The 12,140-nt window shown below is 35.7% G+C and overlaps 1 protein-coding gene across 1 annotated transcript; it reads left to right on the top strand.

Moving 5' to 3' along the window:
• The first annotated feature begins 3,308 nt into the window (after positions 1-3,308).
• Positions 3,309-10,725, top strand: lg1h16orf72 (linkage group 1 C16orf72 homolog). Its single transcript, XM_048202892.1, has 4 exons — positions 3,309-3,795; positions 6,042-6,122; positions 6,221-6,496; positions 8,453-10,725. The coding sequence occupies exons 1-4, from the start codon at positions 3,600-3,602 to the stop codon at positions 8,695-8,697; spliced, it is 798 nt and encodes a 265-aa protein (XP_048058849.1). The 5' UTR covers positions 3,309-3,599; the 3' UTR covers positions 8,698-10,725.
• Positions 10,726-12,140: the final 1,415 nt, after the last annotated feature.

Here is a 12,140-nt window from a genome sequence, read left to right as displayed (position 1 = left end):
TGTTCAGTTTGAGGTAAAACTCAAAATGGCGGTCGCGCTCCTCTCTGAAATGTCACATCCGCATGGAGATCCAAACAGTGGCGCACACCGCGAGCAGCATAAACACGAATGCTGCCTCACAGTAGAGTTAATTGAAACTTTGCTGTTTCAACGTATATTTGTGGTTGTTATTTAATATTTTGTTTACATATCTGGGATATATAAAATTACGGAATTGTGTAGTTTTTTAAAAATCTTTAACAAAACTCCCTCATTGATTCTTCTTGAGACAGGGGACGAACATAAACCACAATTTTATTATTTTTTTTATTTCTTATATATATTCATCTACTGTAAGTTTAACTCGTTTTTATCCATTTTAAGTAATTGCAAAGAAAGAAAGTTTGAGATAATTTCCCTCATTTTAGCTATAGGACTTATAGCTGCTGCATTTAATACATCTGTATTATGCAAAATACACTGTCAACACAGTAAATATTTATCATGTTGTAGCCATAAAATATATGGCGCTTATAATCATTTGGAAATCACATCATCCTTTGAAGTCAGTGCTGGATTATTCTAAAAAAATATTATTGTGTCTGATCATATGGGGTGATCTATCTTATTTCTCTGGCATCCCTGTTGAAAAAAAAAAAAGCAGCATGCTGGTTAGGTATGTTTTGAAGCATGCCAGCTTATTTGAGCTGGTTTAAGCTATAACCAGCTCAGGACCAGTTTAAACCAGCTCATAACCAACTAAGGACCAGCATAAACCAGTTCAAACCAGCTGCCATGCTTCAAAACATACCTACCAGCATATGCTGTTTTTTCACAGTGATGACCATGTTGTTGATATGTTTAGATTATTTCCTGCTGACTGAGAAGGGTCGTCAACATTGTAAAGTCAGTATGGATGGTGTGTGTGAGGGGGGTTTGGGAGGTCGCCTTAATTGCACAAAAATATTGGCAAGGAGGACAAGCAGCTGCATGGGTCCTGTCTGCATAAGGTAATAAGTAGTCACTCGTGTTTTGAAAATGTCACAGAAATAAACTTCTCTGCAACTTATCTGATATTCAACCAAAAAATAATGCTCTGTATTCTCTAATGACTGACGTATTCTTAATAAATGAACATGACCAAGGTGTTTGTGTTCTGTTTCAAATAAACTTTTATTCTCAGCCAAATAATTTTGGACAAAAACCAATTCAAGGGATTCTTCAAATAACTTTTTCTCAGTGATGCTCTCTCCCTTAAGTGTTCTTGCATTCATTTCATATACTTTCTACATCAGTGCAAATTGATAACAGAATTGACAGATGTTGCATCTACCCGTGTGATATAACGCATTCATCTGTTTATTACAGTTTTTTTTATTTTTATAAATTAGGCTATACATGTGTGAACTTGTCAGCTCAGCATAAATGCTAAAAAGAGTGGAAATGTGTGGAGTATCTGAAATGAACTTGACAGCTTTTTCCACATTGTATTATGTTTAATATAGCATATATCTTATTGCATTTGTACACTGTGAGTCAGAATGCAATAGTGAACTATTTGTTCACAGGAATTTGTACCATCCTACAAAATATTTTACAGGGTACTAAATAGGATGGGATTTCCTTTAAGAGTTAATAATCTAGTATTTTACTTAAACTTTAATCCTGTTTACGGATGTTGTAATGCAAAGTACAGTCATCAAACCTTTTCACATAGCATACAAAGAGAAGAACTGTTATGGCTGGTTTTCATTTACATTTATGCATTTGGCTTATCCAAAGCAACTTGCATTGCATTCAGGGTGTACATTTTATAATTTTATGTGTTTTGTGTAACCTCAGTGAATGCCATTTCTTTAAAGTAGCCTACATTTTGAATAGATTTTCAATGGCATTTGCTTACAATTGGTTTTAACATGATTTTTACACTAAGAGCTTTCATCTTCAAACTTGCTGCCTACAGGTCTGAAGTGGTTTAGCCTACTCACGATAACACCCACATTACTTGCTCAGAAATGTAATCAAAGCATTATTTCTAAAATCCTTGTTTGAGCAAAACCTCAGCAAAGCTTATCTGAGTTTCCAGTTAAACTTGCAGCTAAATTTATCTACAAGAATGTGGGTCAAATAAATGATTTTAAATTAATCCAATAAATTAGGCATACTTTACAAGCTGCTATCATGAATGGTTTTCAGATAATTTAAAAGTATTAATAAACATTTAAAAAGCTAATGTTAGCATGTAGCACAACATACAGCAGTGTGATAGCCTACTTTTCAGAGCCAGATGACGTCCAGCTCCCCCTCTCTGGACCTGATGGGTGGAGCTCAATCTAAATTAGATTTAAGGATAGGGTAAGGTTGGGGTTAGGGTGTGGCTGGACCTTCAGATGGGATCCTGACGTTAAAGGATTAGTTCACTTTCAAATAAAATTTTCCTGATAATTTACTCACCCCCGTGTCATCCAAGATGTTCATGTTTTTCTTTCTTTAGTCGAAAATAAATTAAGGTTTTTGATGAAAACATTCCAGGATTATTCTCCTTATAGTGGACTTCAATGGACTCCAAACAGTTGAAGGTCAAAATTACAGTTTCAGTGCAGCTTCAAAGGGCTTTAAACGATACCAGATGATGAATAAGGGTCTTATCTAGAGAAACCATCACTCATCACTCAAAAAAATACAATTTTATACATTTTAACCATAAATGCTCATCTTGAACTAGCTCTCTTCTTCTTCTCTATTTGAATTCCAGCAGTGTAGATGCTGCTAAGTGTATTACTGCCCTCCTCAGGTCAAAGTTTGAACTAAATTGTCATATACAATATTGAAAGTATATAACAATTAGTTCAAACTTTGACCTGTGGAGGGCAGTAACACACTTAGCAGCATATACACTGCCAGAATTTTAATAAAGAAGAAGAAGAGAGCTAGTTCAAGATGAGCATTTATGGTTAAAACGTATATAATTTTTAATTTTTTTTTTGAAAATAAGTGACGGTTTCTCTAGATAAGACCCTTATTTCTCGTCTGGGATCGTGTAGAATGATTTGAAGCTGCAATGAAACTGCAATTTTGACCTTCAACCGTTTGGAGTCCATTGAAGTCCACTATAAGGAGAATAATCCTGGAATGTTTTCATCAAAAACCTTAATTTCTTTTCGACTAAAGAAAGAAAAACATGAACATCTTGGATGACATGGGGGTGAGTAAATTATCAGGAAATTTTAATTTGAAAGTGAACTAATCCTTTAAGCTCCACCCATTGACTCTTATACTGCTTTCCATGATCAGAGAGCAACAGCGTTGAGACGGGCATGCGCAGAACAAGTGGGCGTGTTTTAAATGTGAACCGCCCACATCGAGGACCTGCGCAAGGCAAAAGCGCTCCTCTGACCGGGGTAGACAGCTACAGTCCTGGGTAATTAAATTTCGGCGTCACAAAAGACAAAACATTTCTCTTCATTTGGTTTTAATTCAGACCTGTAAATCCAGAAATAAGGAAATTAACCGACGCTTATCAGTTGTTGTGTGATTTCATGAACGCGAATTAACCCACAAGATCAAGAAATTACTCAAAAAAACGAGCAGAAGTTCACCGAAGTTTCTCAGTATTCATCATGGAGGAGAAGAAGGAGGAGAGCGAAGCGGAGATCCACGAACACGGACCCGAACACTGGTTCTCCAAATGGGAGCGTCAATGCCTGGCCGAGGCCGAAAGGGAAGAACCGAGCGAGGAGGCGGTGGACCAGAACCAGGAGAAACTGTGGCATCTCTTCCAGAATTCCGCTACGGCGGTGGCGCAACTTTATAAAGGTCTGTGGGCAGAGAAAGAGACCCTATCAGCGGCCCACCGACTTCCAGCAGCTCGCCTAAAAAGACCTTTCGCTTCTAGAAAAATATCGCGTAAACTTCGATCCAACCACACCTTTCGACCAAAAAACCACTTACCGGTATCATTTGGCTACTAAAGTCACCAAAAGCACCGTTTTATGCTTGTTTTTGTCCGTGTGAATGATAATTAGCTTTAGCCGCGCCGGTCTGGCTGTGTTTGACAGTTTGTTCGTTGTTATTATATTGGCCTTGCTATTGCTAACCGGGTAGCCTGAAAGCCGGCTAGCTCGCCCTTTAATTCGAGTTTTTTGTTCTTTTCGTCTAAACTATCTGTATAGGAGTAATTGCTTTTAAGATTTTTTTTTTTTATGTAACACATTTACGCTTTATAGTCTTCTAAAATCACACGTTTTGAGAAAGCCCTGCCGGTTAGTGAGCTAGCTTGTGTCCTGTTGTGGCTGTGTTTCAAAACCTAGTGCACTCCACAACCTTTGTGCAACATTAGAAGAACACACTTGTATTGCCAAAGTGTCCTGTCCAGGTTGCTGCTCACTAGGGTTTGAGACACAGTCATTGTCTGGGTTACTGAACTCGCTCTTAAAGGGATAGATAGTTCACCCCAAAATGAAAACTGTTTATTTACAGGCTTTTATGTTGTTCCAAACCTCTATGAAGTTCTTGCTTTATGTGAAACACAAAAAGAAACGTTGGGTACTGACAGGCACGGTCACCAGTCGCTTTCATTGTTCTTTCATAGTCTGTTGTACTGATAAGTGCATCCTTTGCTTTATTTGGCTATTTGTTTTTTTTTAAATAATACATTAATATTTATATATAAAAAAAGTGTAAATGTTAGAACCTTTTCTTTTTCCCCTCTTGAAAATGGCATATGCTCTTTAATTCGGTAATGAATATTCTGTAGGTTTTTACTAACTCATGTTTTTCAAGACCTGTATGAATTTCTTTCAAACACGAAAGCAGATGTTAGCCAGAATGTTGGGTACCTCAGTCACTATTTACTTTCACTGCATTTATGTCCTTTTCCATACAGTGGAAGTGAATGGTGACATAGACTGTCAATTCCTAATATTTTTTGTAAAGTGTCCTTTTAATTGCAGCTTTTGCTTGTACAAATGTTTAAAATGGAAAGTGTATCTTATTTTAGCAATAAATGAGCTATTTTAATTATTTAAAACTCACTTTAAAGGGTAAGTTCACCCAAAAAATGAAAATTCTGTCATTAATTACTCACCCTCATGTCGTTTCCACACCCGTAAGACCTTCGTTCATCTTCAGAACACAAATTAAGATATTTTTGATAAAATCTGATGGCTCAGTGAGGCCTCCATAGGGAGCAATGACATTTCCTCGCTCAAGATCCATAAAGGTACTAAAAACATATTTAAATCTGTTCATGTGAGTACAGTGGTTCAATATTAATATTATAAAGCGACGAGAATATTTTTGGAGCGCCAAAAAAACCAAAATAAGACTTATTTAGTGATGGCCGATTTCAAAACACTGCTTCAGGAAGCTTCGGAGCACAGATGAATCAGTGTATTGAATTATGATTCGGATCATGTGTCAAACTGCCAACGGCTGAAATCACGTGACTTTGGCGCTCCGATCCACTGATTCGATTCACTGATTCATTTATGCTCCGAATCTTCCTGAAGCAGCGTTTTGAAATCGGCCATCACTAAATAAGTCGTTATTTTTTTTTTTTTTTTTGGTGCACCAAAAATATTCTCGTCCCTTTATAATATTAATATTGAACCACTGTACTCACATGAACTGATTTAAATATGTTTTTAGTACCTTTATGGATCTTGAGAGAGGAAGTGACATTGCTCCCTATGCAGGCCTCACGGAGCCATCGGATTTCATCAAAAATATCTTAATTTGTGTTCTGAAGATGAACGAAGGTCTTACGGGTGTGGAACGGCATGAGGGTAAGTAATTAATGACAGAATTTTCATTTTTGGGTGAACTAACCCTTTAATGTCTCCTTGGAAATAGTATGAACATGGTTTAATTCTTTGCAAAACCAGCTGAATTTGACATGCATTATCTACGCAGTTAGAAAATATATGATTTCCCCAGTCTTATGGTGTAAAGGTTAACAACAGAAATCCTATCTGAACACTTTTCTGGAACTAATTTATTTTGGTAATCTCTGTTGTCTTTAAGGTCACATGAGCGCCCCTGATTTTATTTCTGTCTTGCAGATCGAGTCTGTCATCAGCAAGGACTGTCATTGTGGTCTCCATTTCAGAATGCTGCAACAGCAGTGACTAATCTTTACAAAGGTATTAAAGATTTGAGTTTGCACACATGTAGTGCCCCACACTGTTGTTTGTTGTATAAATTGCATAAATAATTAATGCGAATGTGATCTGTTCAACAGAGAGTGTTGATGCACATAAGAGAAGCTTTGACTTAGGAATCCAGATTGGTCATCAGCGACGTAATAAAGATGTTTTGGCCTGGGTCAAAAAGCGAAGGAGAACTATACGAAGGGAAGATTTGATAAGTTTCCTATGTGGTAAAGCGCCACCACCAAGGACTTCTAGAGCTGCCCCGAAACTGACTGTCATGTCTCCTAACCGACCACCTTCATCGGACTCCGTATCATCTGTAGAGACTGATTTACAGCCTTTCTGTGAGGCCATAGCACTACATGGTAAATATTATTTCCCGGTCATTGTTAAGATACAGCTGACTGAACATGATCACCTAGGACATTGCATATATGTGTCTTAACATTTAGTGACTGCACTTTGTAGTCTACATATGGTGGTTATTGTATAAATACATTATCTCTTTCACACACACACACAAAAATATTTTTTATGGTCATATAAAAAGAATACCTGAAAAGAAAGAAAGAAAGAAAGGAAAAAAAATGCAAATGTTAATATAAGTATTACATGTAAATAAAAAGATTATATATAATGTGTGTGTATATACGTCAAAACCAAGTTTATTCAGACACCTTGAACATTTCATTCATTAATACAGTTTATTCACTATAGTTAAAAAATGGTAATAAAATATGACAAGATCTCAGAGTTAAACTGTGTCAGAAAACATTCATCTTTATTATGTCAGATAACACTTTAAGCAAAACATGGTCAGGTCAAAGTGTCTGAATAAATTTTGGTCCCAAATTTCTATCAATTTTATTGGTAGTCCACTGTATGAAGAATTTTTTTAGGTATAATATATCACAGTTTACTTTATTTTGCTATCCTCACTTACATAAATGAAGTATAGTGTCCTGCACCCACTAGTAAAAATATCTCAAAAACGTATGTTATATAAGTGTTATATATATATATATATATATATATATATATATATATACAACACTTAAAGATTTTTTTTTTATATATATATATATATATATATATATATATATATATATATATATATATATATATATATATATATATATATATATATATATATATATATATATATATATATATATATATGCACTGTATATGTCTTTTTATTAAGTTACAAACCGAAAATACAGGAAATATGTAAAAAAAAAAAAAAAAAAAAAAAAAGTAAAAAAAACAAAATCAGAAAATTATAATTATAAAATTCAGAACAAAATGCCTTCTTTAGGCAAAAATCAGTATTTAGTGTGACCTCCTGGACTTCTTCCAGTTTCTAAAAGAAGAAAATCTGAGAAACTTCTCATCATATTTTGAAAGTTTTCTTAGCCTTCCAGCGTTTTTCCATTCCATTTAGGTTTAAGAGAGCCGGTTCCTGCTATTGCTCAAGTGTAAGGGGAGGTCAATAAACACTTGCCACTTTAGCCTATAGAAGTCATTTAAAATAAATAAATAAATAAATTCTGTTTTTTAATACTTCATACAAATTTCCTGCATTTTCTGGTTATATTCTAATAAAGTGATTGAGAATTAATTATATATGGTCATTATAATTGCTAAAACAACATCTAATGGTGGCATAAGACTTTTGCACAGATTATATATATATATATATATATATATATATATATATATATATATATATATATATATATATATATGGAGAAAATTGAATATATATATATATATATATATATATATATATATATATATATATATATATATATATATATATATATATATATATATATATATATATAATATTATAATACACACACACAATATGTGTGTAATATGTATGTTTTTGTCAAGTTGAGAAATATTTGTGTAGGCTGTCAGACCTTTTAAAAGATAATTTTCTCCATTGACCCTCACATGGTTCAAGTACAAGGATTGCATGACTGTACGTTCCATAGTATTTTTAGAGTAAGATATCTGGCTGAAAGGACCTTAAGGTTTATTTTCAAGCACAGCTTGTCATAGCTCTACAAACACCGCATCACTCTAATACACTAGAAACATGAAGTTGCATTCACATCACACCTACAGTTGTTAACAATCTGTTATTTAGAGGATGTGTAAAACCACAGCCAGCTAAGCCCACCACAAACTTGTTTAAAATGTATCATTATTCATGGGTAGCAAATGTGGCATTGACATGTGGAAAAAGTGTGTGTGATGATGATGATGATGATGATGATGATGATAAATGAGATCTCATCTTTCTTTTCCAGGTCTAAGTGGAGCAATGGCCGGCATCAGCGTCCGCTCAAGCACTCCCGGCTCGCCGACTCACGTCAGCGGCAGCTCGAATGCAGGGCGCAGGCGGAATGGACTGCACGATGTGGACTTGAACACTTTCATATCGGAGGAAATGGCCCTCCACCTTGGCAGCGCGGGCACCAGGAAGCGGTCCTCGGTCCAGTGCGCCGACGTCATCACAGACTCCCCAACCCATAAACGCAACAGAATGCTCTGAGTTCAGTTGTTGTTCTGTATGCTTTGTGCTGCTTGAAATAAAAGCCACTTAATCCTCAACATTTGCGTTCCCTCAAAAGGAGACAAGGAGCGCAGTACACTTGCATATTCAGTACAGTATGCCGTTCGGTGGAGGCTAGTTCATACCCCTCCATGCATGTTGACTTGTTTCTTTTTGCGCCTTCCATAAAATGAATCCCATAAGTCAAGTGACCGCGTTATTGTTTTGAGTTGTATGATGCTGTCAGTATCCAGTTTATTGGAAATATATTAACTACAAGATTACAACAAATAAAATAGGCTATTTTTAGTTCACAGTATCTCATAGTTGCGCTTCCTAGCATTGCCAAGCTAATAACTCAATGTTTGTTTTCAGATAATGTCAGCATCAGCTCATTTCCCATCAGTATATTTTCAGTTTTTCTTTTCACTCATTGAATGACAGATCATTTTAGAAATGTACAATGTTTTGGTCATAATTGAAACTGCTGCTGATCTAAATGTTTGTGTGAACTTGAGATGGTTGCAATAATGATTTTGCACTAATGCATTCAGCCAGACCTGTTTTTTTTTTTTTTTTTTTGAACCATATAGACATTAAAAAAAAGGGAAGCAAGGCTTATGATAAAAATGGTGCAATTGTTGACATTTTACATTTCAAGGCTGTTGTGATTTGGTTTAGGGGTTAGGTGAGTCTGTGCTATAAGAATGGGTGTCTCTCAGGAGAAGTAGAGAAAAACTGTGTCGTCTTGAAATTGAAGTGTCCTTTAAGTGCTTTTCAAATCCAGGCCAGAGGATTTGGAGAGCTGCACATGTACGGTCCCGCTTTGTACTGATGTGTAGAAGTCAAGCTGGATTCTGACCCCCTTAGAAATATAAATATATGTCGATATGAGCCCCTGGGCGATTGGAGCGTGTGCTCCTTTGGCTCTGCAGGGCTCTTCATCTAACATTATGGATTTTCTTTTTGCCCTTGTCTTTATTTCTCGATATAATATGCTTTATGTAGAATGGCCAATTGGGTTAGTTGATATGATCCTCATGTTAACACTTCTAGATTAATGAGTGTTTTGGCATTTCAGAAAACGCTGGTGGAGGGGAATCATGATGTGAGGTGTATGTTCTGTCAAAGCCCAATCAAACTTCATGCTTCATGCAGACATATTTAGTTACAAATGTTTCAGAGAGTTTGTTTTTTGTTTCTTTAATATAAATATTGGCTATTTGGTTATTGATTTCATGATTAATTTGACAAACATTTGTTTTCCATACTATATAAATGAACATCTAATTTTGATTGGTTTGGAAAAAAAGTGCGTATTGATTAAATTTACATGTAATGCATTTAGTTTATTTGAAGGTCAGGAAGCGAAGCTAACATTTTGTAAAAGTCAAGTTGGAAAGTAAAATAGTCTAGATTATCCAGATCATCATAACGAAACTACAGTTGCCATTTTTGAAAAACTTGCAAAAGTTATAGGCTAAGTTATTAAAATTACATTTGTATATTCACATCAAGTGTGTATGTTTTTGTTACTTAGAATTTGTCACACCCGAACGAGCCTGATAATAGCAACGTATACCTTTGATTAAAACAGTGGTTCTTGCTTGTTCAGTAATTAAATGGATCTTTTAATATCTATTGTGTCATAGCACTAGAATTTGCACATAACCACACATGTATGCAATGCGTAGTTGTGAGTTTTGCAAAACTGTTCATGGGAAAGCCAGAGGCACAAGTGATTGCAAAATCTTCCTGACAATCTAAACCTTTACTTGATGTAAACCTATCATATTTCAAATCACTGTGATTGTTGTGAGTTTTGTCATTGGAATGGGCTGTATTTGTTGTGAAGTGCTTCAGTAACTGATGCTCAACTGCCCTCTTGTGGTAACACAGAAAATAAGTAAAAAAAAAAAAAGTTCAGGGGTCTGCCAGTCTCAAACTAATTTTTGTGAACAAAATGTAAAAATGCACTAAACAAAAATACATTATTAAATGAACTTCAGCAACAAAAGCTAAAGTTCAGATAATGTTTCATTGTCATATTTTACAATTCTAAATTAAATTATTTTAATTATAATAAAATAATATCTGCCTGATTTCCCTATTAATTTAAAAAGTTAACGTCTTAATATTACTCCTTAACGTTAACAATCCCAACAACCCTATTCCATTTTTACACAAATTGCTACTGAATGAAAGTGTAAACATTTGCATTTGTAAACATTTAAACTGCATTTGCACAAAACCCCAGTCCTCATAGAAAATAAATAGACAAAAAACAAAACTGCATCTCCTTTCAGTGATCATTTGTTGGAAAAAGAAGAGATTCAGGCCCTATTTTGCAGCCTTTTTATAGAAAGTGTTGTCTATTTTATCTTGGTGTATAACTTTGAGGAGTTTTAACAGTCAAAAAATGACAACTTTGTTAATGAAAGCTGAAATGATGAAATACAGATAAAATACACTTTTACATTTAGTCATTTAGCAGATGCATTTCTCCAAAGCCACTTACAAATGAGAATAGTAGAAGCAATCAAATCAGCATGAGTACAACAGTATGTGCCGTGTCAAGTCACAGTTTCATCAGTGAAGTGCTCGTTTTTTTTAACATTTTTTTGGAGATGGAGAAAGAGAATAGAAATCGAAAAAGGAAAAGTAAAATATAAATAAAAAGTAAGTGCTAAAATTACTGGGTCAACTGTTGACCATTTTTTGAAAATGGCTAAGGACTCAGCTGCTCGGATTCGAGCGTAGTAGGTCATTCCACCAGCCAGGAACAGACCAGAAGGAGGTCTGTGAGAGTGATTTTGTGCCCCTTTGGGGTGGCACCACAAGGCGCATAACTTCTGGAGGGTGCATAAGTCTGAAGTAGTGAGTTTAGGTATAGTGGTGCAGAGCCAGTGGTTGTCCTGTAGGCAAACATTAGAGCCTTGAATTGGATGCGAGCAGCTATTGGCAGCCAATGCAGACTGATGAAGAGAGCTGTGACATGCTCTCTCTTTGGTTCGTTAAAGACCAGTCTTGCTGCAGCATTCTGGATCAGTTGTAGAGGCTTGACAGTGCATGCTGGAAGGCCTGCCAAGACTGCATTACATTAGTCCTGTCTGGATAGCACAAAAGCTTGGACAAGAATTTGTGTGGAATGCTCCAAGAGGAAGGGTCTAATCTTCCTAATGTTGTACAAGGACCGGGCCGTTGTAGCGATATGATCTGTGAAGCTTAAACAATCATCCATCAACACTCCAAGGTTCCTGGCTGTCCTGGAAGGAGATATGGTTGACGACCCAAGTTGAATGGAAAGGTTATGATGAAGTGTTGGGTTGGCACCGACCACAAGCAGCTCCGTTTTTGCAAGGTTGTGTTGAAGGTGGTGGTCCTTCATTCAGGCAGAAATGGCTGTCAGGCAGGCTGCGATGCGACCAGCAACCGTCAGATCA

The sequence above is a fragment of the Megalobrama amblycephala genome, linkage group LG1 (genome assembly GCF_018812025.1).
Source record: "Megalobrama amblycephala isolate DHTTF-2021 linkage group LG1, ASM1881202v1, whole genome shotgun sequence".
Classification (NCBI taxonomy): Eukaryota; Metazoa; Chordata; class Actinopteri; order Cypriniformes; family Xenocyprididae; genus Megalobrama; species Megalobrama amblycephala.
The sequence above is the reverse complement of the archived record's forward strand: the minus strand, read 5'-3'. Positions and strand labels throughout refer to the sequence as shown.